At 49.6% G+C, this 26,398-nt stretch overlaps 11 protein-coding genes across 11 annotated transcripts; 3 read left to right on the plus strand and 8 right to left on the minus strand.

Moving 5' to 3' along the window:
- On the minus strand, nt 1–1,796 carry bfr1 (putative nuclear segregation protein (Bfr1); the record flags this gene model as incomplete). The annotated part of the gene is made up of 3 exons (XM_025625003.1): nt 1–210; nt 263–1,444; nt 1,668–1,796. 3 exons carry the CDS (start codon nt 1,794–1,796, stop codon nt 1–3), a joined length of 1,521 nt encoding a protein of 506 aa, XP_025485150.1.
- A 291-nt stretch (nt 1,797–2,087) lies between these two features.
- BO87DRAFT_371841 (DNA-directed RNA polymerase core subunit RPB5) lies at nt 2,088–3,585 on the plus strand. The gene is made up of 3 exons (XM_025622137.1): nt 2,088–2,338; nt 2,427–2,509; nt 2,581–3,585. Exons 1-3 carry the CDS (start codon nt 2,240–2,242, stop codon nt 3,104–3,106), a joined length of 708 nt encoding a protein of 235 aa, XP_025485151.1. The 5' UTR covers nt 2,088–2,239; the 3' UTR covers nt 3,107–3,585.
- A 270-nt stretch (nt 3,586–3,855) lies between these two features.
- BO87DRAFT_323507 (acyl-CoA desaturase) lies at nt 3,856–5,196 on the minus strand (the record flags this gene model as incomplete). Its single annotated transcript, XM_025620035.1, has 2 exons — nt 4,940–5,196; nt 3,856–4,880 (listed from the first exon to the last, which is right to left on the minus strand). Coding segments are annotated over exons 1-2 (1,251 nt in total), but the record flags the coding sequence as incomplete, so codon positions are not given.
- A 736-nt stretch (nt 5,197–5,932) lies between these two features.
- BO87DRAFT_323510 (male sterility domain-containing protein) lies at nt 5,933–7,522 on the minus strand. Its single transcript, XM_025620036.1, has 2 exons — nt 7,236–7,522; nt 5,933–7,179 (listed from the first exon to the last, which is right to left on the minus strand). The coding sequence occupies exons 1-2, from the start codon at nt 7,367–7,369 to the stop codon at nt 6,006–6,008; spliced, it is 1,308 nt and encodes a 435-aa protein (XP_025485153.1). The 5' UTR covers nt 7,370–7,522; the 3' UTR covers nt 5,933–6,005.
- A 4,436-nt stretch (nt 7,523–11,958) lies between these two features.
- BO87DRAFT_4785 (putative integral membrane protein Pth11-like) lies at nt 11,959–13,900 on the minus strand. The gene is made up of 2 exons (XM_025629309.1): nt 13,404–13,900; nt 11,959–13,337 (listed from the first exon to the last, which is right to left on the minus strand). Exons 1-2 carry the CDS (start codon nt 13,760–13,762, stop codon nt 12,044–12,046), a joined length of 1,653 nt encoding a protein of 550 aa, XP_025485154.1. The 5' UTR covers nt 13,763–13,900; the 3' UTR covers nt 11,959–12,043.
- Nucleotides 13,901–15,901: 2,001 nt separating this feature from the next.
- On the minus strand, nt 15,902–17,513 carry BO87DRAFT_371845 (histidinol-phosphate transaminase). The gene is made up of 3 exons (XM_025622138.1): nt 17,407–17,513; nt 17,175–17,348; nt 15,902–17,048 (listed from the first exon to the last, which is right to left on the minus strand). Exons 1-3 carry the CDS (start codon nt 17,478–17,480, stop codon nt 16,025–16,027), a joined length of 1,272 nt encoding a protein of 423 aa, XP_025485155.1. The 5' UTR covers nt 17,481–17,513; the 3' UTR covers nt 15,902–16,024.
- A 174-nt stretch (nt 17,514–17,687) lies between these two features.
- Nucleotides 17,688–19,532, minus strand: BO87DRAFT_411657 (phosphatidate cytidylyltransferase; the record flags this gene model as incomplete). Its single annotated transcript, XM_025626453.1, has 2 exons — nt 17,688–19,444; nt 19,518–19,532. 2 exons carry the CDS (start codon nt 19,530–19,532, stop codon nt 17,924–17,926), a joined length of 1,536 nt encoding a protein of 511 aa, XP_025485156.1. The 3' UTR covers nt 17,688–17,923.
- Nucleotides 19,533–20,042: 510 nt separating this feature from the next.
- Nucleotides 20,043–22,714, plus strand: BO87DRAFT_381728 (chromosome segregation protein BIR1; the record flags this gene model as incomplete). Its single annotated transcript, XM_025624567.1, has 4 exons — nt 20,043–20,180; nt 20,244–20,540; nt 20,615–20,724; nt 20,773–22,714. 4 exons carry the CDS (start codon nt 20,043–20,045, stop codon nt 22,712–22,714), a joined length of 2,487 nt encoding a protein of 828 aa, XP_025485157.1.
- Nucleotides 22,715–22,882: 168 nt separating this feature from the next.
- On the minus strand, nt 22,883–23,957 carry BO87DRAFT_4887 (U4/U6-U5 snRNP complex subunit SNU23). The gene has a single exon (XM_025629322.1). It carries the CDS (start codon nt 23,711–23,713, stop codon nt 23,051–23,053), a length of 663 nt encoding a protein of 220 aa, XP_025485158.1. The 5' UTR covers nt 23,714–23,957; the 3' UTR covers nt 22,883–23,050.
- Nucleotides 23,958–23,974: 17 nt separating this feature from the next.
- On the plus strand, nt 23,975–25,245 carry BO87DRAFT_371850 (uncharacterized protein). The gene is made up of 3 exons (XM_025622139.1): nt 23,975–24,823; nt 24,877–24,934; nt 24,987–25,245. Exons 1-3 carry the CDS (start codon nt 24,397–24,399, stop codon nt 25,015–25,017), a joined length of 516 nt encoding a protein of 171 aa, XP_025485159.1. The 5' UTR covers nt 23,975–24,396; the 3' UTR covers nt 25,018–25,245.
- Nucleotides 25,217–26,146, minus strand: BO87DRAFT_371852 (uncharacterized protein). Its single transcript, XM_025622140.1, has one exon. It carries the CDS (start codon nt 25,895–25,897, stop codon nt 25,586–25,588), a length of 312 nt encoding a protein of 103 aa, XP_025485160.1. The 5' UTR covers nt 25,898–26,146; the 3' UTR covers nt 25,217–25,585.
- Nucleotides 26,147–26,398: the final 252 nt, after the last annotated feature.

Here is a 26,398-nt window from a genome sequence, read left to right on the forward strand (position 1 = left end):
TTAGGCCTTCTCCTCGAGGCTGGCCTTCTGGAGCTCTTCCGACACGTCGGCAGCAGCGTCCTTCTCCTGCTTCAGCTCGGCGTCAGCGGAAACCTCGCCGTTCACACCGCTGTTCTTGAGAGCGGGCTTCTTGGCAGAGTCGGTGGCACCGTTGACGGCGGTCTCTTCCGCCTCGAGGCGGTCAATCTCCTCCTGGGCCTTCTTGATGTTCTGGACAGGTATTAGCATTGATAATCGAGTAAAGAAAAGGCGTTTAACTCACCTCCTCGGTCTTCGAGGCCTGGTTCTTCTTCCACTCGGTGATCTTGGCAGCAAGCTTCTCGATCACAGCAGGAACATCCGACTGGTTCATGGGAGGGTCAATCTTGACCTTGGCGAAGTCCTCAATCACACCAACGTTGAGGTTGAACTTGGCCTCAGTCGGGGTACCGGGGGCGGGGCTGCCGTTGGCGCCCTTCTTGCCCTTCTTACCCTTCTTGCCGCCAGTACCAACAAAGTAGTCCTCCTCGCGGTCCTCCTTCTTGAGAACCTTCATACCCTTGAGGTTGGAGTCATCCACGGTACGACCGACATCAGCACGGAAGCTGGAGCTCTCGTCCTTCTTCTCGTCCAGACCCAAAGAAACGAAGTCGTAGGAGGGGTTGAAGTGGCGGATTAGACCCTGAGCGGTGAGAATCTCGTCGGTGTAAGCAAGACGAGAGGCCTCCTCCAGCTTCTTGTCAGCGATCTTCTTGCGCTTCTCGCGCTCGAAGGCATCGCGCTGGGCCTTCTGCTTCTCACGGCGGACTCTCCAGGCCTCATCCTCGTACTCCTTGTAGGCCTTGCGGGCCTTGTAGTAGTTGTCCTTGATTTCGCGGATGGCGGTCCACTTCTTCTGCTGCTCGCCGTGGAGCTTGGTGCGCTCGTCCCTCAGGGCGTTGAGGTTCTTGAAGGCACTGTCCTGCTCGGCCTTGATGGCATCGAGCTCCTTCTGGATCTCGGAGTACTTGTCGCTAAGAGCCTTGGCCTCGGGGTTGTCGAGGGTCTTCTTGAGGGAAGCGATCTGGGTCTTGAGGTCGTTGATGACCTTCTGGGCCTCCTCCAGACCGGCGAAGTTCTTGCGCTGCTTGCGCAAGTTGGAGACGTCGGACAGAATCTTGCGCTCATCGACCAGGCGGAGGGTGCCGGAGTCGACCTGCTTCTCGAGGCGGGCGATTTCGCGGTCGAGTTCCTCGACATTCTTGAAGGACATGCGCGTACGAGAGTTGTTCTGTTCGGAAATGCGAGCCTTGAGGGTAGCATCAAGGGCATTGATCTTCTCCTGGGTGCTGGAGCGAGAAGCCTTGAATCCCTGCTGCTTCTGACGGATCGAAGACAGCTCAGCGCGGAGTTCCTGCTGCTTCTTCGCGGCGGGCGAGTCCTGGTTGTTGGGCTTGGCGGTCTCGATCTTGGCCTTGATTTCGGTCTTTGATATGTAGTTAGTTTCTGAGATCACGGATAGATGATATGTTGCATTGGTCTTGCGATTGGATGAAAGGCGGAACAGCAAAAGATACAGTGTAGCGCAAAACATTCCGAATGGATAATTAAGCAGAGAAAAGGCCACGGAGCGGTAATGAATCACCGCATCCAAGGTGAGAAATGCGATTGCACGATGCCAATTAGAGCAGAAAGAGATCCTCACATACCAATTTGGCCTGAACAGCGGCATGCTCCTTCTCAGCCTGAGCGAGATCGGCCTTGAAGGCCTCCTCGTTGGGCTTAGTAGGCTTCACCTTGTGCTCCGTGGCAGGAGCGGATTTGGCGTCAGCGGCCATGGTAAGAGGTGGAGAAAAGCAATAATAAGACAACACTCGACAAAAAGAGCGCGATTGACCGAAATCAACCGGGAAAAAGAAAGCTCCAACGAGCGGGAAGAAGGGAAAGGGGGAGAAGGAGGAGGGGGGGGGGTTGAGGGGGGAAGGAATGGAAAGAGAACGCTGGAGAAGAAGAAAGTCGGTACTCTTTTCTTGGTCTGGCCTTTGCTGGTCCAAAAGGCGGCGCTTACCGTTTGGCGCTTTTAGCGCTGGCCCGCCGATTTTTCGAGAACCGCATTTTGCTTCCATCATCGCCTCTCTCCCCTCCAGCCTAGACAGCTTCCTGCTCCGCATTCTCCGGGCTTGATCGGTTTATCTGCCCGATTATTGCTCTTCTTCTACCTTTCCACCTAATCTCTTCCATTTTCAAGTTTCGCGCCGCGGTGTGCCATCCACCTTCAACCATGGACGAGGACTACTCTGCAAGCTCCGTGGATGCCGACCGCGAGATGACCAGACTCTGGCGCACATGGAGGACAGTCTTTGAGATGCTTCTGGATCGTGTAAGGATTTTCTCCAGCTTCAAGCGAAGCGATGCTTCCCATAATCACCCCGCGATCATCCCACTGACCAAGTTCAACAAATCCGCAGGGCTACGAGGTCACGGAAGATGAAGTGCAGATGCCTCTCCACGAATTCAAGCAAAAATATTCCGACCCTCTAGGATACCCCGAGTATGCGCGCCTTTCATCCCATCCAATAATTTCCAGTCAACCCCCAACTAACCTAAAATCCCCTCAAACAGCCGCAACAAGATGAAAATCAGCGCCCGGCCCACGGAAGCCATGCAAGCGAAATACACGCCCCTGCCTAGCAAATCGAACCCGAACCCCCAGCCGGACTGCGGCACCATCTACGTCGAATTCTGCCCGGACTCGACCGGCGTCGGTACCAAGCAAGTGCGTACCTTCAACCACTTTGTCGACGAGAACAACTTCCACACGGGCGTGTTCATCACCCAGACTCCCATCTCGCCATCCGCTGTGCGCCTGCTGAGCAGCATGCCCGGCCGCATCTGCGAGCATTTCCAGGAGCAGGATCTGCTGGTCAACATCACCCGCCACGAACTGGTCCCGAAACACGTTTTGCTTAGCCCCGATGAGAAGGCCCGTCTGTTGGAACGTTACCGTCTGAAGGAGTCGCAGTTGCCTCGTATACAGGTGTCTGATCCTGTTGCTAGATACCTGGGTCTGCGCAGAGGTCAGGTCGTCAAGATTATTCGCAGAAGTGAGACGGCTGGTCGGTATGCTAGTTATCGCTGGGTTATATAATCGGTGGGTTTTTTTCGAGGGTCTTGAGGGTCCTGCGATGAAAAGAATGAGTTGTCTCCGGTTATGGTGATATGCTTATTGCTGAGCCGGAGGTTACGCGCTTCAATTCTCTACCCGATGCAGGTCCAGCCAAACGGCCCAATCTGCCCTCCGAAAGGAGTCTATTACAGACGCAGAAAATAAAGAAAAGACACAAGGAACAAGACGAAAAGAGAGGCTGGGTTGAGAGGAAAATACGGCGAGGGGAGGAAAAAGAAAGGAAAAGAAAAAGAAAAATTTACCGAATACAGGCATCGGGCAGCATGGCGTAAAGGCGAAAAATTCTCTCGAAAGTGTGTTTCTTAACGGGTGGTGTATGTGTGTATGTATGTCTATGCTACGTCTTATTTTTATTTTAGGTGTGCTTCGGTTTCACCTCTATTAGGTTTTAAACTACAAATCTATCTATCTACACAAATCATACAATGGTTGAATAAATTGAATGGTATCAGGTTATAACTAAAACTTACATTGCCACAATATATTAGTACTTGTTTTTCTAGAACAGTCAATGACCTTCCCTTTCTGATTTAGTGCTCCCTCTTTACTGCTTTTTACTTAACTGAATAGGTCTCAGCACACCCCGAGCACATCCTAAGCAGCCTGAGGTAATTACTGAGCATGGTGCACACATATCGCTGCTCGGCATTTTCGAACGAGCAAGACACGTATCAATCTTAAGCTTGTCTCAAGAATCAATACATTCATTCCTCTTGTCTTTGGTATTCAGCATCCTCACCACCACCGTATATGACAGCCACCCTCATCTTCGCAAGCTGGTTGTGAGCTGACTTTGAATGCATATAGACACCTCCCTTGAACATGGATGTGGCATCCTTTCCGATACCGCTTTGGATCATAATTCGGCCACCAGGATGTGTATCCATAAAGCGAGACACGTCATGCACAATACCCGAAATGACAATGAGAGGACGCTTCGAGACCTCTGTCTGGTAAATATAGTCCCTCCATTGAATCACCGGTAAGCTCTCAATAGGAATTCCCCAATCAAGCTGCAGCTTCTCATGATCAAGAAGCTTTTGCCGTTTTTGCAGGCGACATTTGAGAATCTCGTTGGCGGCGAATGTCTTCAGGTCATAAGCAAGCCCAAGCTGACCCCATATCCAGATGATCCATTTAGTCGCATCATATTGCCACCATTTCTCTGCATTGCGATAGCCCGAGGGAAAGGAATGGTGGAAATTATGATACCCCTCTCCCAATGCAAGAAGGGCAGTGATCAAATGATCCCGTGATGATCTCCGGTCATCGAATGGTTGCTCTCCTAACCAGTGAGCGAGGGAGTTGACGCAAAACGTCGCCTGGTGAACAAAGAACATTCGGAGGATCCCTGCATAAATGAAGCCACCTTTCCAATCTCCCCATCCGAGACCACTGACGAGCGTTGGAAGCAGGAATGCCGTTGCGAGTATAATGACTAGATAATTGCGGTGTTGCCATACAACGACTGCGTCCACGTTCAAATCCGCAGTGTCTACCCGACCGAGTCGCTTGGGATTCTGTTTGAAGATCAACCAGCCCATGTGAGAGTAGAGAAGACCCTTGTTCACCGAGTATGGGTCCTTGCTGGTGTCTGTGTGCCGGTGGTGAGATCGGTGTGCACGAGCCCACCACCTGATGGACCCTTCTCCAGCTCCGGCTCCCATCAATGCTAGGAAGACCTTTAAAGGTAAGAAGGCCCCATACGATGCATGTGCCCAAAGGCGATGATAGCCTTGGTTGCCTTCAGTGGACTGATGGTTGTGTACAACGAAGTCATAAGGTACTTCTTACCTGCAGTGATGCCAAATCCCGTACAAAAGTAATATAAGACTGACCATATTGCTGTTTCTTTCTGAAGAGGTGTTGAGAATGCCTGGAGACAGCCGTAAAGAGGAACTACTATAGTAAGGATAATTCCCCACCAGTTTAGGTGCTTATACCAATTTCGCCACGTCATCGGGAGCTGTGAGATGTGAACTCTTTGTTCACCAAGGGGTGGGAGCTTGTGAGCCTCCATATTGCTTTCCGAGTTTACGGCGTCTGGATAGAAAGGGTGTACCAAGCACTTTCAGCGACTGACAGCGACTGACAATTAAGTTTTGCGCTCCTATATGGGTCATGATCCGATCAGTAAAGAGGGAACGGCAATATTTGTAGTAGATTCATTATACCGTAGTGTGCTCATCGTATGAACGAGTACGCATGTGGTTGTTATTTACCATGTACACACCTTAAAAGAGTAGTAAAATTGGAGAAATCAAGTGCTTTCTTCCCAAAGAGCTGAGAACCATGTGAAGTATCACTCCAGCAAGAGACAGCGGGGTATGCGACAGATGGTTCTCTTCACAGCGGCAAGTTGATGACGCAAGGTGTCGAGTAAGGAGAACGAGAGCATGCATGATATCGTGTTGCATAATATGTGTTACTATATTATTTCTTCCACTAGACCGAGACAGTCAGAATCTTGAATCAACAGCGGTATCTTGGACTGTATCTGCATTGTAGTTCATTTGATGCCACATCGTTACCTAAACAAAGGGGCAGATTGAGAACATAAGAGTGCCATGAGAGTATGAAAGTACCGTAATAATGCTGCCTTGTCTATCCTTGCGTCCTTGTAACACGCAGAAATGATAAAACCTGGTTGTGCAGAACAACTGTGTATAGGGCTGCAAGTGTGAACAAATTGGACGCACTGCAGTGAATATCCTTGATCGCCATAAACCAACGGGCAAATGAGAGGCATGTGAGAGATAGACAGTGGTCTCTAGTGCAGTAATTTCTCAGTGCATGCTGTCCCTAGGGTTCTAGCTACCTTTGCTGAGAATCAGAAAACGCGAGTCTACAAAAAATAACATCACAAGTGTGCACGTGGTTTGCCATAATTGCGATAAAAGGCCCAGACTAGTACCTGAGCAAGCAGGCTCTTATGCGAAAAACGGTCCATGATGAAGCGTATATGCTGTGATTGTGCAAGGATATGATCAGCCATATCGACATCGGTAAACAGGTTCAGATCGGATGTCGCCTTAGAGAGCTCGAGCTCGTTGCTGATTCTGACCGTCTTGTCATCGGAGAAAGCGAATGAGGTTCCAAAAATCGCAAATAGACGACTCATCTTATGCTGATTATGTGATTTCCATCCATCAGCTATCCACACCGGATGCAGGTCCCAGGGTATCTGGCGGCACTTCATGACGGTTTGACGCCATTTCTCGAAGCTAATCTGAAACTTAACTCCACTGACCGCGTGCACACAGCCGTGGGTCCCTATAGCTAGGTGACAGAGTAGACGGTCAACAACCACATCTACAGGAACCACATCCTGATGAGTATTGATTTCCGGGTTAGATGTTTGTGTCGCTATCTGGAATCGCCAGGATGGAATCAACATCAGGCCTGCGGCAACCACAATGCATGGCGATGACATTGGAACACAGTATCCCGGAAAAGGCAGACGTTGTGCAGGCCCAATAATTGAAGGACGCGCAATGAGGAGCTTCTCTTCCCCGCCCATTTCTGCAAATCTAAGGGCCAGTAGCCGCTCAGTCAAATGCTTGGCATAGGCATATGCCCAGGGGAAGTCGTTCGCTTCGTACGTTTCATTCGTTCCATACTTTTGCACTGCACTCCATTCGGCAAGCGGACTGTCTTCTTTGTTTAGTTGATGGAAATCCTCAGTGATCACCGGATCGGAACCAGGACTTTTCTCGTGAATATGAGCATTGGAAAACGCCGTGGAGACGTAGACGAATCGATCAAGGGCTCGGAATGAGCTCGCAAATTCGACAATCATCTCAGTAGCCCCAATGATCCCCTGGGACACATTATGAAGTGGCCTCCCTAGATTGATCGGAGATGCTGCATGAATGATGATATTGATATTTTCACGGAGCATTTCTTGATCGGGTTTAGACAGCCCCATGCTAGGGAAGGTAACATCACCTTCGAGGACCACCAGTTTCTTTGATTCGAATAGCATATCTGCTACCTGGGCCGACAAATTCGCCTCCCATTTTGCACGAAGGTTGCTTTTGTGGCGTTAGGAAGCGATGATATAACGCTGGGGTTGTGTTGAGCGGCTTACTCTATACCTCCTCGGCAGATCAGGTAAATATAAGACAACGATGTCGTTGTTATGAGGCGGTGGATCAGGGCAGTCCCCAAAAACCCAGTTCCCCCTGTCACCAGGACTGACTTCTCGTTGTAGTATTGCCACATTGTTGGTTTGCTACTTTGCAGTGACGGGAGGAACTTTGGGAAACTCCTCTGGCAAAGAGAATTCGGTGATCCCAAATGAGAGAGTAGAGTCCCCTGAGACTAAGGTCATTAACCCTGAAAATCTTTCCCAGAAAACCAGGTTATAACCTAGATTACTTAAATGATTCCTGCAAATTCTCAGGGTAGCTCTGAGAATCACATAGTTAGATGACCATGCGCTGTAACGAGTCAACTGACTCCAATTAGTTACATACCGTCGTACTACCTATCTAGTCCCAAATAGTATCAACCAATCAATCAATAATAATGCTCTTGTGTCACTATTGCAGCTTATCATTGTTATTCCCGATGTCTCCGCCATGCATCTAAAAAAAAAAAAAAAAAAAAAAAAAAAAAAAAAGAAAGAAAGAAAACGCACGGATAAGGTCTTAATCCATGTAGATTGGTCCCGACTCATTTCTTCGAAACTTACAGGTGCCCGCCGTGTAGAGCCTTTTGGCTGACAAACGACAAGGACAGACACTACCTCAAGGTGATCGACGCAGTTCGCAAGATCGGAGGCTCCGCAGCCTCATTCTCATCCTTGATAGATAATGCAGGTTTGGCCTTGCACAATTGAGCCATCAGACCTATCGAAAACAGCCTAACTTCGCGTCAATAGGGCTTACCGGCATCAAGCCCATAGGTCTTATACTGAGTCTATTCAGCATTTATCATACGGGGTGGTAGCCATGAAGGTCGAGAAGACATACCATTCCATGTTAAAAGGGTGAATGATCTGTATTACATGTAACAGTGTATCTCAATGCAAGGGAGGTCTGGCGCTACTTGGGCATATATGGCAGACTCCTGACTTCTACTTTTCAATGATTCTGCTGATCAGCAAGCTGCAGGTCATTGATACTATAACTATTTACAATCAAATCTATGCACATCCAAGCAAGGGCAATCTATATAGGAAATCCCTTCACGGCTTGACAAATACGGGAACTTAGTGAAACGGGACCATGCAATATAACATCGGTATACTATGCAACAAGTATGCTAATCAGCCCTGACATTCATAAACTCGACGTGACGACCATGCATTGGAAACATTGTCGTGAGAAGACTGGGAATATCAGCAACCCCAACAGCTCCTGAAATATAATCATCACTTATCAGAGGACCAGTTATCGAGAGCCACAAGGCCGTGTAGGCAATATTCAGTATCCGCATGGGCCAGGAATGACGTAGTGAAGGAGACGTGGCCGCGAGGAGCAATTTTTGAAGTGTTATTCCCACAGGCTGTACCATGAAAAAAAGCCATGGACCTCTTAGCGGCCTTGATGTCCCAAGTTGTGTGTAGCTTCCACACGCATGTGCTGCTCCTACCATAAAAAAGATAATTCCCATGGTGATTGTTCGGCGTATGTGAATATTTTGATAAGCCCAGACTGGACAGCACGAAAGAACAGCCTCGGAGCAGCATTGCCCATCAAAGCGGTAGAGCTGATACCAAAAGCCTCCCCAAAAGCCAGCCAATCCATAGTCAAAAATTGCACGCGGCGATCCGAATAGGGGAGTGTAGGCCCATGCTTGCTCTTGGGGCGGGGAAGCAGATATTGAACAGCTTTGCCACTTTATCTGCCATTCTTGCCAGGAGTTTTCCCGCTGTATATAGCACCGAAATAGAATGTAGTACACCACTTAATCCTAGAAACATTCGGAAAAGGCGTAGGGCTGGCGGCCACCGTGCGAATATATTTGATGGGGACAATGAAAATGGTGGTAAGTCTGGCAGACCCCAGAAGTAAGGGTCTTGTTTCATCACAAAAGTCGTTAGGTCGAAAAGCAAGTAATGCCTTAATATGACCCATAAAAGCGAGATCGTTTTTATTTTTTTTGGTGCCAGCCAAGCCTTGCCCAGAATGCTGAGATGGATTGAGCAAAGATGATTGCAGTTGCTTTGGTAATAGATGCTTATGTCCGACGCTCCAATTCCAGGAAGCTCCTCTCCGTGTAAGGAATAAACCCATGGCCCAAAGGAAGCGATGAAAGAATGTGCTTGGATATGTCTGCCAGTGGATAGTCTCTCCGTTGTCCAGTTGGACGACGCCGCAATTATTCGCAGAGCACTGAGTTCGTTCGAGACGCGAGAACTCTTTCTCAGGTCTCCTGAGGAGCAGCATGACACCCACGCGGATTATAAAAGATGATATTAACAGGCCAACAAGATTTCCCTGGCCAATAAGTCGACCATGTAGAGTGTGCATCAAAGTGATACCCAGGGCTATCATGACGGCAAACACAGGCGGTCGTAGTTTGTGCAGACGAGGAATCGCCAGCACAAAGACAGGAAGAAAGAGAAAAATAAGAATAAAGATAATAATTTGTGATGAAAACTGGTTATCATCAGGAGAGGTAGATGCAAAGCTGCTCTCTGTACTGAAAAAGTTCGTCCATAGTTAGGGGAACTGTCATCTTGTGTACAATCGAAGCTGCTCTGGGTGGTGGAATGATAAAACTAAGTGATTCTTTTATAGGATCAACAACCTTCATGATGCCATAGTGCTACACAAATTACAAAATGGCTTTGGTGTACACAGAAATACTGGAAGCAAGAGAGGAAGTAATCAATTAACCACCTAGAACCTAGCCAATTTTGAACTAACCACCTATAATTCTCATCAGACATCCGATTTAAGGGGCAATCCTTACATGTAAGGGATATATACAAAGTTAAAAGAAAGACGTCCTGTATACGTAAGGGCCAGTGTATCACCCTTGCGAGTGGAGTTTGGGGTTGGTGGTCAGCACAGTTACTCAGCGTTGACCGCCTATTGTACGGCGGTTAATAAAGGCCATCAGTTGCATAGGAAAAGCAACTATTGCAGAGATTTTTGATATATTGATAGTTATGCGCTGTAATATAACCTCACAAAATTTTTTGCCCGATGGCTGCTATTAACCGCTGCACCTATCATCCACTGACGACTTGCAGAGGGCGCCACAAGCAGGGTTATACCTATGAATAATGCATGTCTTTCCTTTTCTCTCTACTCTCGCGCTAGCATCACCTCCTTTTGGAACTGTGACCCTTCTGTCATTTGATTGGCATATTTCGCTACCAAGGCCAGGCTAAACTTCTCTATCTCTTATAATGAAGCATAATCAGAACACCGCTGGCTACGAAGGTCATCCTCTCTCGCATATTATGCTTTACGTATGCTCGCTTGTGATGATTTACGTGGTGGGACAGACGTGGCTTTACCCTAAATATATTAGCCCGCTACGCCATGTTCCATTTGAAACTGTGAGAAAAGGTAACACAGGTGATGAAGTTGTGAGCCTGAGTTAGCCATATCAGAGTCCGTTATGCACCCTGCGAGGTTTTCTGGATCGTAAACGGCTTCTAAGCTGGAAGCAGGACCTACCAAAGGCCGATGTAGTTCCCATGTACGACACCATACTAGGCTACGAGTTCATTGCACCCATCACATATGGAGGATTGTTGTTGTGGAAGTCTTCCTATTGCTTTTTACTAGAGACAAATTTGGGCACAGAGATAACAGAACTGTAGATAGATATGATTGATTTACATGATGATATGCTCTCTTTCTATTCTTATAATACTATCAATAAGGTGCAGCGTTTAAAGCCTTTTTTTTTTTTTTTCCGGTATTAAAGGATATACTTTACTTAACCCTGGGAGCTAAATCTACTGCATGTCAGAATAAAGCATCACGATCAATATATCTAGAATAGTATTTAGGAAATACCTAGACATTGGTGTCCTATATATGGGACAAAGCCCGCCCTCTGACCGGACCTAAGCCGGGATAAAGTGCAATCTTCTTATATATAAAGAGACCATATCGTGCAAGCATTGTCTTCCTTTCTTGCTGTCCAGAGGTACATACCTCTCTGAATAATATCTTCTGGATTCAGGACCGCTCAGGCATATATATTTCTTGTAAATATTGAATTGGCATATTGTATCCCTCTCTGCTATATCATTTCCTGTAATGTAGTCATCATAGAACACATCCCATCATTGCGTGACAAATTCCGCTCGCTTACCTTCAAGTCGTTTAGCTTTCTTACTGTAGAGCCAGGTTGGCACCTTGACTAGATCTTAATAAGAATCAGGCTGACCCCCGATCTATTTTGTCAGTTTCGCAATCTCCTTTTTAAGAGCTACGATCTCTTGATCACACTCAAATGCGGCGATACCGGCAGCACTAAGATGGTAAGGGGCGTTAAGGTCTCAATAATAAGCCATACTCTGTTCCATATCACAGTACTCATAATCTGGTTCGAGATCGTAGAACAGTGCCTGTACGTCTAATGACTTCTTCAGCACAGACTGATACTTTAGGTACGTGTTGTGGCAAATTTTTAACTTTAGGATGAAAGAAGTAAGAAGCTACCAGTCATATATAATATACAAGTTGAAAGATTAATTCACAGTGCCCAGTTCTTAGTCGCTTTACTATGTCTTTCATATATCCTACACATATAGCGTCCATCATCAGCCCCAACGCTGAGCTTGGCACACACACCATGTCTCAGTACTGCTCAGCTGATACAAAAGTTAGATAAGAATTTACAAGTCATATACTCATCCATATACGTAGCACGTCGTGATCAATCGTCAAATCATTCGGAGCATCCCAGGCCAGTCGCAACCAATCACCGTCTGGACAGCAATCTCCCCACATCCTGGAGCTCAACCTCGTTCCCTTCAATGATAGGCGCTGACACATCAGCCCGTGAGCGATAGGAAGGGACCGGTGATTCGGGAGGATCACTGAAGTGGACACTGGAGCCGCGACGGCGATTGGAAGACGAATGGGAGTTACTGCGCAGGCCTCCAGGGCGGGAGAAGCTGGGTGATGAGGGTAAAGGGAGTTGGTGGGACAGGATGGATGAGGAGGTAGTATTGAGATGAAGTGTTCGGGCTGATCCTCCAATGTCCTGCGTGGAGGCGTTGCTTGCCCTGCTGGCATAACGTGAATATTGTGGAGTTGGGGCACTGGTGGGAGAGGTCGGGGTAGGATTGTTGAGAAGACTACCGACGTCGAAGATACGAAGGTTGGTGGTATCTGTCGAGGAGGATTTGCGCGGTGTCTTGTTGGTTTCGATGTACTCGTGCGGACTGACTTTGATGTCTAAGCTGCCCGTGCTGGAGGCCCGGTCGTCTTCACTGCCGCCGGAGCGCTGGTTGAAGGACCAGTTGGGGTCTAAGGTGCCGGCGCGGGCTGTCAGTGGATGGATGGGCATCGCGATGGGTGCAGGACGGGGTGTCTTGGTATCTGCAGAGCATAGTGACGGGTCCAGTCGGATACCCAGATCTGCAGCGAGATCGGAATCACTTCCCCACTGATGATGGGTGATTGTCTGACGACGCACGGAGCTGTGATCCATGCTTTCACTGACGGAGGCTGATCCTTGAGCCTTTTTGAACTTATTCTTCTTCGCACCCCTGTCACGCACGAATGAGCCTATGATGACAGCGTTCGAGACCGCCGTGGCGGCTAAGATTTCCAAAGATGCGACGAGCGAGCGGTATTGTTGTGACCCATCGTTCCAGATGACTGAGGGCACTCGATAGCATGTGATTCCGACTAGAATCAGAGACAGAGCGAACAGGATCACGAGGGAGACTTTGCGTTTCAGAGGCATGTGAGTCATCACGATGAATGGAATCGGGAAGGAGACGAGAAGCAAATCAGTCATCACGTCACAGGACCCCATTGTGATCAGGTTGGCATAGCCGAGGCGACATTTTGGACCTGGGTCAGGTACAACTTGCCAGTAATGGTCGAAGGGCTGGCATTCAGCGAGAGTAGCAATAATCACTGCCAACAATGTCGATGCCAGGAAGTAGTAGATGAATTTGAGGAATATTCGGAGGGATCGTCGCCAGATCTTGCCTGCCACTCGCTTGAGGAACTCGCATACTGTGAACTTGGCTATCCAGATGCTATTCGGATGGGAACGGTTAGAGCTGATCCTCGAGAGACACCCGGCAAGAAGAGGGACAACTTACAAGATAGCATAGAAGATGCGCGCCACAAGAACGAATTTACTGCCAATGACTCGATGATCAATGTCTTCGGCAGACAAGCCCACGGTCTTGGTATTATTGGTACCCCAGATTAGAACGACATGCACGCATGCCATGCGGATTAATAGCGGGATGATACTCGCCATCATCACCTTATCTTCGCGGAAGAAACGCTCAGTCCGAATATAGCGACCGCAAACCCGGACAACGATGATGGCTACTGAAAAGGCAGTAGCCCACCAGCTCACGAGCAGAGTGGGATTGTTTTGCTCCTTGGTCCGGGCATCCGGAGGAATATCGGAAAAGATCCCACGAGATTCAAGCATCCACTGTACATTCATGGCCGCTGTGCCACCTCCGAAGAGGGGCCAGTGAAGTGGAAGCTATCCCCAAAATCAAATAAAGATGTCCGAGTAGTTTCAGCAGCAGTTGATACGAAGCCGTGACGTTCCTTCGTACATTCACATCGTTCACTATTGGGATCGGTACCTGATAGGCACGTGCCCTACTCCGGATCTGGTGTGGGGAAGCCAGCTCAAAGAGGAGCCGGAAAGTTACGATGGTCGCTGTCAAGGACACCTGAGACCAGGTGGAGATGGCGATCGGCAAACGGTGCTGCTAGTAAAAGATGACAAGAGCTTTTCTCCTTTCAGTGGACGTGAGTGTGTCCCTGCTGTTAAGAATGTAATAACGATGACAGTAGTAAGAAGCTCGGACGCGATCTGTGGATTTGCGGGGGAGGCTTGAGACTTTCTCGCCAACCAGTTCTGTCCGGGAGAGTATCAATGTAGAAGAGGTGCCAAGTACACCACCGTTCTGACGTCGACTGTAAGTAATTATAAGAAGTAAGCAAGACTTGAACAGCAAGTTCACATCAGCGACGAAGTAAGTATTTTTGCAACTAGTAAATTGCGCGATGAGCGCCGCGTCAAACAAGGGGATTAGAGATAACAACACGGGGACCTCTACCACTGGCACTTATATCTTAACGGTGAAGCATAATATATTAAAGCTCGCATGGCGAGAATCCGCTAGACTTTGGGATGGGCCTACGGGTCATGGCGCGCTCGATAAACTTCGCGCTGGGGGGAAAGCGGAAGATAACGTAGACGGGAACGGTGGGCGCCGGATGTAGCCATGGAAGCTTGGGAAACCAAGGTTGCGCGAAATGATGGGGGGGGTGGGGGGGGGAGGAAATCCCGGAGAAAAAGAACCAAGATAACTTGGGAGCGTGGACCAGCCAGAGAGGAGCGATAGAGCAGGGGAAGAAAGCTAGTAGTAACTGGTGCCTAGCTCACCCATGGCGTCTAAAACAGCCAATGAACAGGGAATGGCTGGATGGACGGATACGAAGCCATCGTCCAGCTCACGAGATTGCTTGTGATATGGGGAGTTTGCCACATGATTTGCAGCTGATTTCGGGCATGATCGTGTGGGTGGACAATTCTTGCCAGCGTCATGACTCCTGCGAGGTGGAGATTATCGTTCCATACAGAGAGCAAACTGGCCATTGTGATCGGTGAAAAGAACAGGAGGTTATCCGCGGCGATAGGCCGATGATCAGTCGATGCGCCGGGAACCAACGCCAATCACCGGATTTCTCATCCATGGGAAGGAATGTCGGTCCTGTGGACAAGCAAGTTGCAACAGCAGCAGCAGGAGCAGCTGGAAATGATAAGCCCCTGATAGGGCGAGTGGCCAGGCCCGCTTACTGACAGCGTACATTAGCTGGGCGGAGCTAAACATGGGGAGTGGTTAGAGTGGACAGACGAACCTTGGGTGGGTTAGTTACTTACTTACTCCCCTCGCAGGAGGGGAGCTAAGCAGGAACCACAACTAACAAACAAAACAAAGGTTAAGTAAGAAAAAGCGAGTGACGGAGTGGAAGAGGAGACAGACGGACACTGTCCGAGCGGCTTGAGTGTCTCTATTTGTCTCCACTGCCCGGCTGCCTTCCAACTCAGTTGGCTATTGCTAGATTCAAATCCCTCAAATACCTCTCTCAGTTGGGTTCTCTACCCCAGAATAACCCTACAGCATATTCCAAATCCATCAGGCACTCATTGGACTGATCATCTTCGTTACACGTGAGATACTAGTACTGGGGCGATGGACCGGATGGACATAAAACATATGCGCAGAACCGAAGAAAAGCAAAGTATGTCAAGGCACCGGTTTATCTCCGTCATAACATGATTCGTTCTCTCCTCATGGCCAAACCAGGGATTCCCTGAAACTTTGGACACAGAGATAAGGCGTACTACTTACCTTTACTTACTTACTTACTTTTGCCTACGGTCGGAACCGATGCGCACTTGGCGATTTGTCGGTGTCCCGACCGGTCGATGCCGAGGACACACGCCTAACTGCCCAGGGGAAGCAACTCTCTCGTGGCCCATAAGCAGGCCTGATCCATGCAATCAAACTAATGCTCCGGAACGTTCTCCTCGTCGAATGATAAGGGGATCTCGACCTTTTCATTGTCCTGATCTATCTATGTGTCTAAAATAATCCAGTAGTGCTCAAAATGTACAATATCACCAAACGGTCATGAAAAGTCTAGACGCGAAGAATGCTGATAAGCCTAGTTCTGGCTCATCTACTTACTCCCTCAGGGACTGGATGTCGCCCCCCTTGAGGATGCTGTCCAGGACCACCCGCAGTTCTTGCAAGAACTTGGTGACCTCCTGCTCGGTTCCCACGGTGATTCGCAGGCAACCCTCGCAGCCAAGTTCCTTGCCACGGAACCGCACCACCACTCCCCTCTTCTCCGCCATGGCCTCGTAAGCAGCCAGCGCTGTCTTGTTGCTAGGTTTGCCGCCCTCGCTAGCCGGCTTATCTAGCATCTCGACCAGGAGGAAATTGGCCTCTTGGCCGCCAAGGAACCGGCCGACACCGGGGATCTTGGGCAGCTCCTGCACCAGCCGATTCCGCTGCACAATAATCTGCTCCCGGTACTTCTTCATCACGGTCATATTGGTCGGCGAGAGAGCGGCCGTGGCGATGGCACTGGTAGGGCTAGAGATGTTGTACGGGGCCTTGAGGCTGTTGAGGAGAGTTGCAATCGGGGGACTAGTGAACGCAACACCCAGGCGAATACCCGCCAGACCAAACGCCTTGCTCAGCGTTTGCATGACCACCAGGTTGGGCCACTCAGTCACCCATTCAGCCAGACTAGAGCCCTCCGGAGCAAAGTCAATGTACGCCTCGTCGACAACCACCACTCCGTTCCACGTCGGGTGCTCCAGCACCTTCTGAATATCGGCCTTCTTGATCAAGTTCGCGGTAGGGTTTCCAGGAGAGCAAATATAAGCCATCTTAATCGAGGAGTCTGCCGCCAGTGCCTCATTGATCTTCTCCGGCTGCAGTTGGAAGCCATTGTCCACATCCAAAGGCACCTTCACAATCTCGATATCGTTCACCTGCGCACTAACCCCATACATGCCATATGTGGGAGGGCAAGTGAGGATCTTATCCTTGCCCGGAACACAGAAACATCTCAACAGCGCATCGATAGCCTCATCCGATCCGACACCGACGAAAAGGTTCTCAGGCCCCAGGTCCTTCTGGGTGTGGGTGTGGGTGTTGCGCAGCTGGCAGAAAAGCTTCTTCAACTCGACCTGGTGACTGACACATTGACTTCTTTTAGCAATCCCAACAACAACAATTATATCACACAATATACATGAGCGACAGGTGTGTAGTGAAGGAAGGACCTTGTGCGATCGAGGGAATGAGCGGAGCGAGACTTACGGATCCGGATAGCGGTTCAAACCCAGGAAATCAATTTCTGGCTTGGAAGAACCCGTCGACGATCCCGTCACAGTAGACTCCTGCAGGGCACCTTCAGGGTTGAGGGCAAGGCCGGGGCCGTAGGCGTTCTCGTTGGCGTCGAGCAGGACGTTTGTTCCATCATCTTTGTAGTCACTGACTCATTAGTGCCTTCGTCACACAGGTAGCGGGGAGGTGGGGAGGGGGAACACACTCTCTGGCGCAACGGTAAGGCTGCAATTTGAGGATGTTAGGGCGCGCGCACTTGGCGAGATCGAATGGAGCCATTGTGAATGGGATTGGATGTGTGATGAGCGAGAGTATGTTGGTGGGGAGAGGAAGAAAGAATGACTAGGCGGGGGGAGTCATCGGTGGCGGGGAAGTTGATCGGCGGAACTCCCGGTGTCGGCGGGAGTGTCGCTCCAGGTACTGCGGCAATTGTTCAGAGTATAGAAATAGGCAATACGGACAAAGTCTTAATCCAACTATTGTACAGTTTGTTATTCATCTATCTATCTTTTCTCTTATGTAATGCTCCATACCTTCTATATACTGTCGGCAGTCCTTGATTTTCGGATCATTTAGGACTCTCAAGATGATATACTAGATACACACATGACTACCAATGCCGTGCAAGCAACAACGCCTCAAATGCCTTCAAACAAATGTCATCTAAAGTTGCCCATGTCCCTTCAGGATTAAGAGGGCAATCATGCTTTAGTCATAAGTTTCTATTCTTCAGCTGCATCGGAAGTCTTGGCCTTTTTGCCGGACTTCTTGTATTTATCTTGCTTCTCGCGCAAGTATCGCCAGGTTCGGCTGACTCCCGAGGTCAGGAGACCCTTCGCCGATTGCACCGTACTGGGCCAGCGGATGGTCTTTGCAATGGTAGTCTGTACTTCTTTCGTGAGGTTCTTGTCATCGGCGATCTGCTGTTCGAATGGACCTCCTTGCCTCCGACGCACTAAGTCGGAGTCGTTGTTGTTGCTCTCCTTCATCATCTGGTCGAACTCGACCCGAGGGATTTGATAACGGGTCTGGTACTGGAAGTAGAGCTTCTCACGGAAGGAGTCAGGCAGACGGCGAACCATGTTACCACGCTTGACCGGATCCATATCCTGTGTGAGGCGCACGTTGGCTTCGGGATCATCGATCCAATCGCCCTCCGTGCAACGCTTGTCGTTGAACGTGACATTGGGCAAGTTCTCAATTAGGGGCGCGTATAGTCGCCGGAAGTTAGCCATCTGCGACGACACGATGTTGTTCACCTTGCGGGGATCTTCCGCTGGCAGTGCCATGCGCAGATCACCCATGTAGCTCATGCTTGCAATGGTACTGTAAAGTTGAAACTCGGTAAACTCAGCCGGAAGCAGCAGTAGAGCTACTCGAACGGCGGATAGCAGGTTCATTTGATTCGCCAGTCGCACCTTCGGGTGGTCACGCAAGATCTTGACCGGCTTTTGCAGCCGTCCAGCAAGATACAAGGTATCCCATTGGCTGAGATCCCGGCATAGTGTGTCAAGGTTCACGACCCCATATTTGATCAGTGTGCCATTTACTGTGATGTAGGGGTTAAAGTAGACGCCGGCGCCGATACGATCCTGCACTTGGGATACCATATAAGAGCCCAAAGAGCCCAGGCCAGAGTAATGGTCTCGGTGCTGGCTCAGATTCAAGGAGTGCCAATGTTGGGAGTATGATACTCCAAAAATAAAGTCAATCATTTTCCCCTGCCCCTGCTGCATGTTCTTGATGGCTGCTGGGGCCGACGGGTGGCATTGACTGGAGCCAGGCGCACTGCCTGTCTGTTGGAAGACACCGGATCCATAGGCAAACGCGTATCGAATCGGGGCTCGGAACTGCCAAAGAATCTGACGCAAGGCTTCCTTGAACTCTTGGTTAATTACCATATGCTGATTGACCCCGAAGTCTTTCGAAGGTAGCTCCGAAAATGCCGAGATCGATAGGTCCGGATTCGCATCCCAGTCGCCGGGATCCGACCGCTGTGAGGAGGTAGAGAAGGAGGCTGAAGACGAGGGCAGTAGGAGTCCACGGTCAGTAGAGGTCGACTGCGAGGTTATGACACCATGGGAAGAGGATCGGTTCGAAGGGGAGGAGATGCCATGAGATGAAGTCGAGTAGGGGTCAACCGAGAAGGAGCGAAAAGAACCCGGGATGCGCGCATGCCGCGGGAGAGACGGGTTGATCGAACGCAGGCGCACATAACCTGAGTTCGTGTTCAAAAGGAAAGTCTAGCAAGGTGATTGTTAGCCTCTAGCGGGTGATGCACTCCGAGGGTTCAGGCATCCCGGTGTCTCCTCTTACAGTAGCTTGGCGCATTGTCGCGATTCACCAAGGGAAGGGAAAGTTGAGCACAGCGAGGGCTGCAATTAGAAATCAAGTCAAGAATCATCTGAGAATGACCGCCTTAGACCATAGTTCCGAATCGATACAGATTGGGAGGAAGGTTAACAGAAGGCGAGGAAGAGTGGAGAATAGATCCGGGGGGGAAGGAGGACAACAAATGTTCACAATAATGAGAATAATGAGGGTCTGACGTACTCTTCGGCAGGTGTTCTCGGCCTGTTCGATTGCAGCCCGGATGAGGAAAGTGCCCGACTTCGCCACGATCCCGACCCCAGACACTCCCAAAACCAGTCAAGCCACATCTTGTAGGTCACGTGGGGTCGTTCCTCCGCGGCGCGTTTCGGAGACCCAAACAACGCCGTAAACAAGAGCTGTGACGGCGGGCGCAGGCCTCGAACAACAACTACTCTCACGCTTTAGTCGATAACAGCTCGATTTTACCCCCAATTTCACCAATCCCCATGTCCTGAATTTCTCGCAGCAATGGCCCAGGAAATGGAGACCTTTGCAGCTCGCCTCGCCAGTTTCGATCGGGTGTTGTATCCCGAGAAACGGAGGTCATCCAGCGCGAAGTCTGCGAAACCGATCGCTTGGCCGCATAGCCGGCCATCTCCCGCTGAGGTATGGTGTTGGCATCTGCACCTTGAGGAAATGCACACTTGCTGATATGTCACACGGTCATAGCTTGCGCATGCAGGTTTCTTCTATAACCCTTACGAAACAAACCCCGATAACACAACATGCTTTCTATGCCGCAGAGCACTAGATGGTTGGGAGGAAGACGACAACCCTATTACAGAGCATCTCAAGCACACGCGGGACTGTGGCTGGGCTATCATGATGGATATTCAACAGCACAGCTCCAACCCTGCGGAGATCGAGGATCCCACAAGCGAGCGGATAGCGCAAGCCCGGCAAGCCACATTTGGCGAGTCATGGCCACATGACGGAAAGCGAGGCTGGTACTGCCAATCCGATAAGGTATGTTGAGTGTTGCTGCTGTACCTGCTGTGCCGGTTCCGCTCTGGGAGTCTAACTGTGGCAATGCATTACAGATGGTGGAAGGTGGATGGTACTTCTGTCCGAACGAGGAAAGCAACGACTTGGCCACCTGCCCGTACTGTAAACTGTCTCTGGATGGCTGGGAACCCAAGGATGATCCATTGTGAGTTTGTGTTGCTCCTTCCTTCCTGGCTATCGCTAACTAGATCAGTGATGAACATTACCGTCGCTCGTCAGATTGCTCCTTCTTTGTCTTTGCCAAACCTTCTGGAAAGAAAGGAAAAGGCTCCCGGTCCAAAAAGTCTCGTGTTTCGAAGGCTTCCCGTCTATCCACACAATCCACCGCATCGGAAGCGCCAGTGTCTGAGCTAGACGACCCGGTAGACCAGAGTACCCTGTCCCAATCAACTACAAAAACGAAATCCTCGAAGAAGTCTTCCAAATCCAAATCGAAGACAAAGTCAAAGAAGGAAGAAGTAGTGGACGCTGACAGTCAGATGGATATCGATACCACGGATTACAGCCAGCCTGAACCCAAAAAGACGAAACGCACCAGGGGAAATAAGAGAACTAGTGACGAACTCAAGGACGATGCCGAACTTGTCGACTCAGAGACGGTGGAAAAGCCCGAACGACCGGCCAAAAAGAGAGCCACCAAGTCACGCAACAGCACACAGCAGGAATACGACAGCAGCCTGGAGGCCGTCAAGGAAGATGTTCAAGTAGACGATCCTCTTGTCGAAGAAGAGAAGCCAAAGAAGAGTCGTGGAACAAAGAAGAAAACGACATCCAAGAGCCGGAAGGTATCCACGGATTCAGCCGTCTCGAGAGCCGCGTCGGAGATCCCTCCCACCCAGGAGCAGGATGCAGCAATGGATGTCGACCAAGATTTGGAAAAACCCAGTGGCGAGCCAAGCGAGGAGCCTCAGACTAAGCCGTTGAAAATGTCCAAGTCTAAATCGAAAAAGAAGGCCAAGGCGGATCCGGAGCCGTCGAATGAAGTGGTAGAGCAGCGCACAGAACCGGAGTCGCAGGAGGAGGTGATTCCAGAGCCTGAGAAAGCTCCAGAACCAGAACCGGAACCACCAGTCGAAGAGGTTCAGCAGACCCGCCGCACAAGCAGACGGCAGAGTGCAAGAGTCTCCGATAAGCTTCGGCATAGCAGCCATGACCAAGAGTCTCACCAGCCCGTCACACAACTAGAGCCTGAACCTACGACTAACGCTGGGGCCGACTCGAAGGAACATGAGTCATTCGTTTCTGTAGAAATTCCAGCAAGGAACTCAGAGCAAGGCGTCGGTGCAGCTCAGAATGACAAGGAATCTAAGAAGACGAAGAAAAAGGCTTCGGCGGAGAAGCAGCGAGCTTCCAAACAGGCAGAACAGAAGGTCGATGTAGAACTTGACCACGAAGAGAGCCACGCCAAGGCTGAGAACAGGGCGACAGACGAGCCAGAACAGCCTGACACCCCGCAACAACTTGAGCAAGAGAAGCCTCAAAATCAAACCCCAGATCAGCCATCTGCTCGACGCAGATCATCGAGGATTCCTCCAAAGACGGTGGAAAGATACAGCGATATTCCCAGGGAGAAGCAATATGCCAGGTCACTAGCAGAATCTCGAAACTCCCACGTCGACCCAGCACCGGAAGACAACCATCAGCCGGGAGAAGGACCTGAGCCTGCTGCGGTGTCGCCTCTTCCCTCGCCTTCCAAGAGCACTCTGTCACTGTCGCCGCAATCATCTGACGCCGAGAATCAGCCACCGTCTTTGAAACCGTCTGTGAACCGGGCGCCAGTAGCGTCGCCGTCTAAGCAGGTTCGAATTCCACTTGCGGCCAGCACTCCTTCCCCATCCAAGCGAGGGGCGAATGCAAACTCCCTGAAAACATCCCATCCGTGGACTCCCATTGACATTGATGGAATTATCTTGGCTGGAGGTGACAAAGAGAACATCGACTTTGGCGGTTTACATAGTGTCAAGGGTGACTTGACAAGCCCTGAGAAGAAGATGACCGTCGAGGAATGGATCAAGTGGAACGCAAAGAATGGAGAGGAAAAACTCAAGCAGGAGTGCGAGAGGCTAGTCAGCCAATTCGAACGAGAGGGTGCTCGAGCTATGCGGGTCTTGGAAGGCATAGAATGCATAGATTGAGCGGGTCACTTGGGTATTATCGGTTAGGAGTATGCGGGTGGGGTAATGGGCATTGGATAGGTACTTGGGTTCATCTTGTTTTTTCAGTGGTACAATATTTTCGCCGCAACTTCTGTTGATAACGGTGCAGTCGGTATATGCTTATGGGATTTCTGCGCTTTCTCATGCGACAATGATATGTTCCGTGTTTGGATAAAACGAAAGTCTGCGAATATTAAATGCTCAAGCTCCAAACGCCATGGGTATACTGCAGCTTTTAGCCCTGATAAACCATCCCATCTATGACCACGATTCCCAAAACAGACCATGCACATGCCCAAGCTCAACCACACGAGCTTACGCAATAATCCCCAACCTGCCCTCCCAGCTCTCATCCTCCTGCTTGATCCCATCGCCTCCCTTACGACGCTTCTCATTCCTCTTTCTCCTCTTCTCCTCCCTCTCCTTAGCATCCTGCTCCTCCCGCTCCTTCAACCTCTCCCCAAGATCCAACTGCCAAGCCCGTCTCTCTTCCTCCTCGCGCACCCGCTTCCGATACGCCAGCATCCTCAACCGCTCCCGCACATCCTCCACCGTAGCCCTCGTCACCTCTCCGCTCTGTCCCGTCGCAATCAAATGCTGCTTGCTATTCAAATGCTCCACAAGCTGCAAGTTGTCTTTGAACGTCAAGTCACAGTCCGAGCAGTAAAATCCCGCACCCCGACCTCTCTTTCCAATCGCTGATCCCGACGCAACAATGGTCGTCTTGCCAACCATCGAAGCGACATCGAGTCGCTCTTTGCGCGATGTCGTGGCTTCCAGTTGGCTGTAATCCACGGGCGCGTGCCATTTCTTGCCTAGTAGTTTGGCCTCATACCGGGCTTTGGATTCTTCTTTGCGCTTGGCTTCGTCGTCGGCGGCTTTTTTGGCGTATTCTTCGCGGTCCCAGGTTTTGCGGAAGGCCGTGTCCGAGGAGGGCGTGCCGTAGGCGGAGGAGGATTGCTTGTTGTTGGTGCTCATGGTGGTTAGAAGGGTACCCTTTTGGGTAATTTTGTTGGGAGATGGGTGTGGTGCTGGGATGTGCGTGTGTACGTGTTGGTTTAATTAAGAGATGGTAGCTTGATATTTAGTTGATGTCGATGGTTATCGGAGGCGAAAAGAAGCTCGCTGGCAGAAAAGGCAGGCGGTGGGAAAAGCGGGGTGGGCGGATCTGCAGGACATCCCCGGATCTTACTTCTTGTTGTTGTGGTGGTGTCCCTTACCCTTACCCATCTCTGCTTAATCTTGGTGTATATTTGGAGTGTCCTCTCGAAGTCTAGACTTTCTATTTTAAGATATACTTGAACCTTGTTAATGGATTGGATATTCAGGACAGTCGCTCTGCCTACACCCTATCTCCACTTTATTCATTTAACCTTCCGAGTGCTTGAATCAGCTCAATTCTTTGCCGCCTAGTCTCGTATAGCCACAATCAGGCATCTTATTTTCGGCGCCTAGGCAACAATTAAGCTGCCTCAATAATTCCCCAAGGCAACCAAATATCTGATGATATTAAGGTGTCTAGAGCATCCAAGCAAAAGGACGATATTCATTCAGCATTCACAGCTTGGTTACAATTCATATCTTCATAGACTACATTTACTTCTTCCATCTTACATCCACATCACATTACCCTCCACACAAACAAATAACACACACACACAATGGACTCATCATCACTCCAAGAAACCCCAGCTATTCCTTCCCTCAATTTGATGGACCTCCCCACAGAACTCCATCTACATATCTCCACATTTCTCCCATACCCAGATGCACTAGCATTGAAACACACCTGTCGTCATTTCTACTCTCTCGTCTACACCGGCGTTCACCTCAAAGTCGACTGGTTTGTCGAGCGCTTTTCGCAGAAACTTGATTGTCCCATGGAGAAATGCTCGTTCCGGACGGACGAGGCCTTCTGTAATAAGACAATTCGAATGATCATGGAGCGCAGAAGACGGCATCTGGAGTGTAGGGCACACCCGGGTGGGTGCCTGGTCATTGAGGGGAGAACTTGTCAGAAGGATCTGATTCCATTGTGGATGAAGAAACGTGGTCGTTGGGAGATGATCAGATCTTTTGGAAATGAAGGTCAGTCTGCATCTGATTTTATTGCTTGGGGTTGTGAGCTAACGTGCGTGCAGCTTTAATTCATGGGCTTATCTTTCTCTGTGTCTTTTTGCTTTGGAATATGAGTGCAAGGTGTGTGCCTTATCGGTATAAGAATGAGCTTGAGCCAAACTAACTCTTTCAGGCTATTGAACCGTGCGATGGTGGCAGTATAACGGCAGCCATTTGCACGTCCATCGCTCTTCAGTCGCACAAGATGATGCAACTGATTGGATACTTGACATAAAATCGTGTCAGTAGCAGCTGGCTGCTACATATACGATGCACTGATATGACATCTACGCTGATACGACGACACGAACACACATCCACAGGTGGAAATAGCTGGATCATCCATGTAATAATATCTAGTAATCTGAAAGCAATATACAATATACATTTACCATCATCCCATACTATAGCAGATCTATGATCAAGATAACTCGACAGTAAGCAATCCAAACACCATAGCTATGATCCAAAGCAAGCAGCAGCAAATTCGCCACCCATCTATCCTCGATTAAAACCAAACCCAAACCCCCAAGCAAAAGCACGCTAAACAGCCACATTCATAGCCATATACATATCCATCATCAACACCATCCCCCAAAATCCCAAAGAATCCCATCACCAAGTAACTCCCTGAAATCCACAACGAATAACCACCCAACACCGCGCAACCCCATCGCTCATCCCCAAACCTTAAACAAAGAGAGCAAAGCATAGCAGACCAGAGCAAGAAATTCATCCCCCAATCGTACAAACCCTCATCGCCCCACTCACATCCTCCACCCTCTCCACACACCTCGTCCTCGTCCTCCTCCGTCCTCTCCCAGTTCCAGCTCCAGTTCCAGCTCCAGTTCCAGTTCCAGTTCCAGTTCCACCAATCCTTCCCCTCCGCCCTGCTTCGCCCAGTTCCTCGATCATGGCTTCGAGGGTTGCGAGATCGGTTTCGATGCTTTGTTGTGAGCGGGGGAGGGTTATTGAGCCTGAGTCTGAATTTGATCTTGAGGTGGGGGTTGGTGATGGTGGTGGGGATGGGAGTTGGAGTGTCATGGTTGTTGGTTTGGTCTTGGTATAGTGTGCTTGTGGATGGAGATGAAGATGTGGATGTAATTGTAGTATAGTATAGTATAGTTGTGGTAGAGGTGGATAGATAAGTAGTAGGTAGTAAAGAATGTCAGGTTAGTTAGAGTTGGTGGTTGACAGTGAGTGAGTGGCGAAATTGCGGGGGTAACCAGTATAAGTATCAATAAGTGTGGTATGTAGATCAAGGCTATTGGGTATATAAGTAATAAGTGATAAATAGTGGCTGGGCGATTCTTACCTATGTTTCATCTCCTTTGCTTCATTTAACTATTGGTTAAGGCTCCCAGAATGGGGCTGGATGAGTCAGATAATTGTCACGCTGATTCTACAGTGACTTAATTAATGAATTTGTTGGTGTTGGTGGTCGCGGTTACCTAAACTAACTGGGTGGTTTTGACTTGTCTGCCTAATTTCTGGCTACCCGTGATAACTAAGTCCTTGGTAACATCTGACAAACTAAAACTGATC

This window comes from Aspergillus neoniger (assembly GCF_003184625.1).
Source record: "Aspergillus neoniger CBS 115656 unplaced genomic scaffold BO87scaffold_1, whole genome shotgun sequence".
Classification (NCBI taxonomy): domain Eukaryota; kingdom Fungi; phylum Ascomycota; class Eurotiomycetes; order Eurotiales; family Aspergillaceae; genus Aspergillus; species Aspergillus neoniger.

Bases quoted from the DNA above. Each gene is read 5' to 3' on its own strand.
- BO87DRAFT_371841 (XM_025622137.1), top strand. From the start codon at position 2,240: ATGGACGAGGACTACTCTGCAAGCTCCGTGGATGCCGACCGCGAGATG. The intron at 2,339-2,426 runs GTAAGGATTTTC...ACAAATCCGCAG, and splicing joins TTGAGATGCTTCTGGATCGT to GGCTACGAGGTCACGGAAGA. The intron at 2,510-2,580 runs GTATGCGCGCCT...CCCCTCAAACAG, and splicing joins GACCCTCTAGGATACCCCGA to CCGCAACAAGATGAAAATCA.
- BO87DRAFT_371852 (XM_025622140.1), bottom strand. From the start codon at position 25,897: ATGACACTCCAACTCCCATCCCCACCACCATCACCAACCCCCACCTCA.
- BO87DRAFT_4887 (XM_025629322.1), bottom strand. From the start codon at position 23,713: ATGAGCACCAACAACAAGCAATCCTCCTCCGCCTACGGCACGCCCTCC.
- BO87DRAFT_4785 (XM_025629309.1), bottom strand. From the start codon at position 13,762: ATGAATGTACAGTGGATGCTTGAATCTCGTGGGATCTTTTCCGATATT. The intron at 13,338-13,403 runs GTAAGTTGTCCC...CCATCCGAATAG, and splicing joins CGCATCTTCTATGCTATCTT to CATCTGGATAGCCAAGTTCA.
- BO87DRAFT_323510 (XM_025620036.1), bottom strand. From the start codon at position 7,369: ATGTGGCAATACTACAACGAGAAGTCAGTCCTGGTGACAGGGGGAACT. The intron at 7,180-7,235 runs GTAAGCCGCTCA...ACGCCACAAAAG, and splicing joins ATCTGCCGAGGAGGTATAGA to CAACCTTCGTGCAAAATGGG.
- BO87DRAFT_371845 (XM_025622138.1), bottom strand. From the start codon at position 17,480: ATGGCTCCATTCGATCTCGCCAAGTGCGCGCGCCCTAACATCCTCAAA. The intron at 17,349-17,406 runs GTGTGTTCCCCC...CTAATGAGTCAG, and splicing joins CCTTACCGTTGCGCCAGAGA to TGACTACAAAGATGATGGAA. The intron at 17,049-17,174 runs GTAAGTCTCGCT...TCAATGTGTCAG, and splicing joins TTGAACCGCTATCCGGATCC to TCACCAGGTCGAGTTGAAGA.
- BO87DRAFT_371850 (XM_025622139.1), top strand. From the start codon at position 24,397: ATGGACTCATCATCACTCCAAGAAACCCCAGCTATTCCTTCCCTCAAT. The intron at 24,824-24,876 runs GTCAGTCTGCAT...ACGTGCGTGCAG, and splicing joins CAGATCTTTTGGAAATGAAG to CTTTAATTCATGGGCTTATC. The intron at 24,935-24,986 runs GTGTGTGCCTTA...TAACTCTTTCAG, and splicing joins CTTTGGAATATGAGTGCAAG to GCTATTGAACCGTGCGATGG.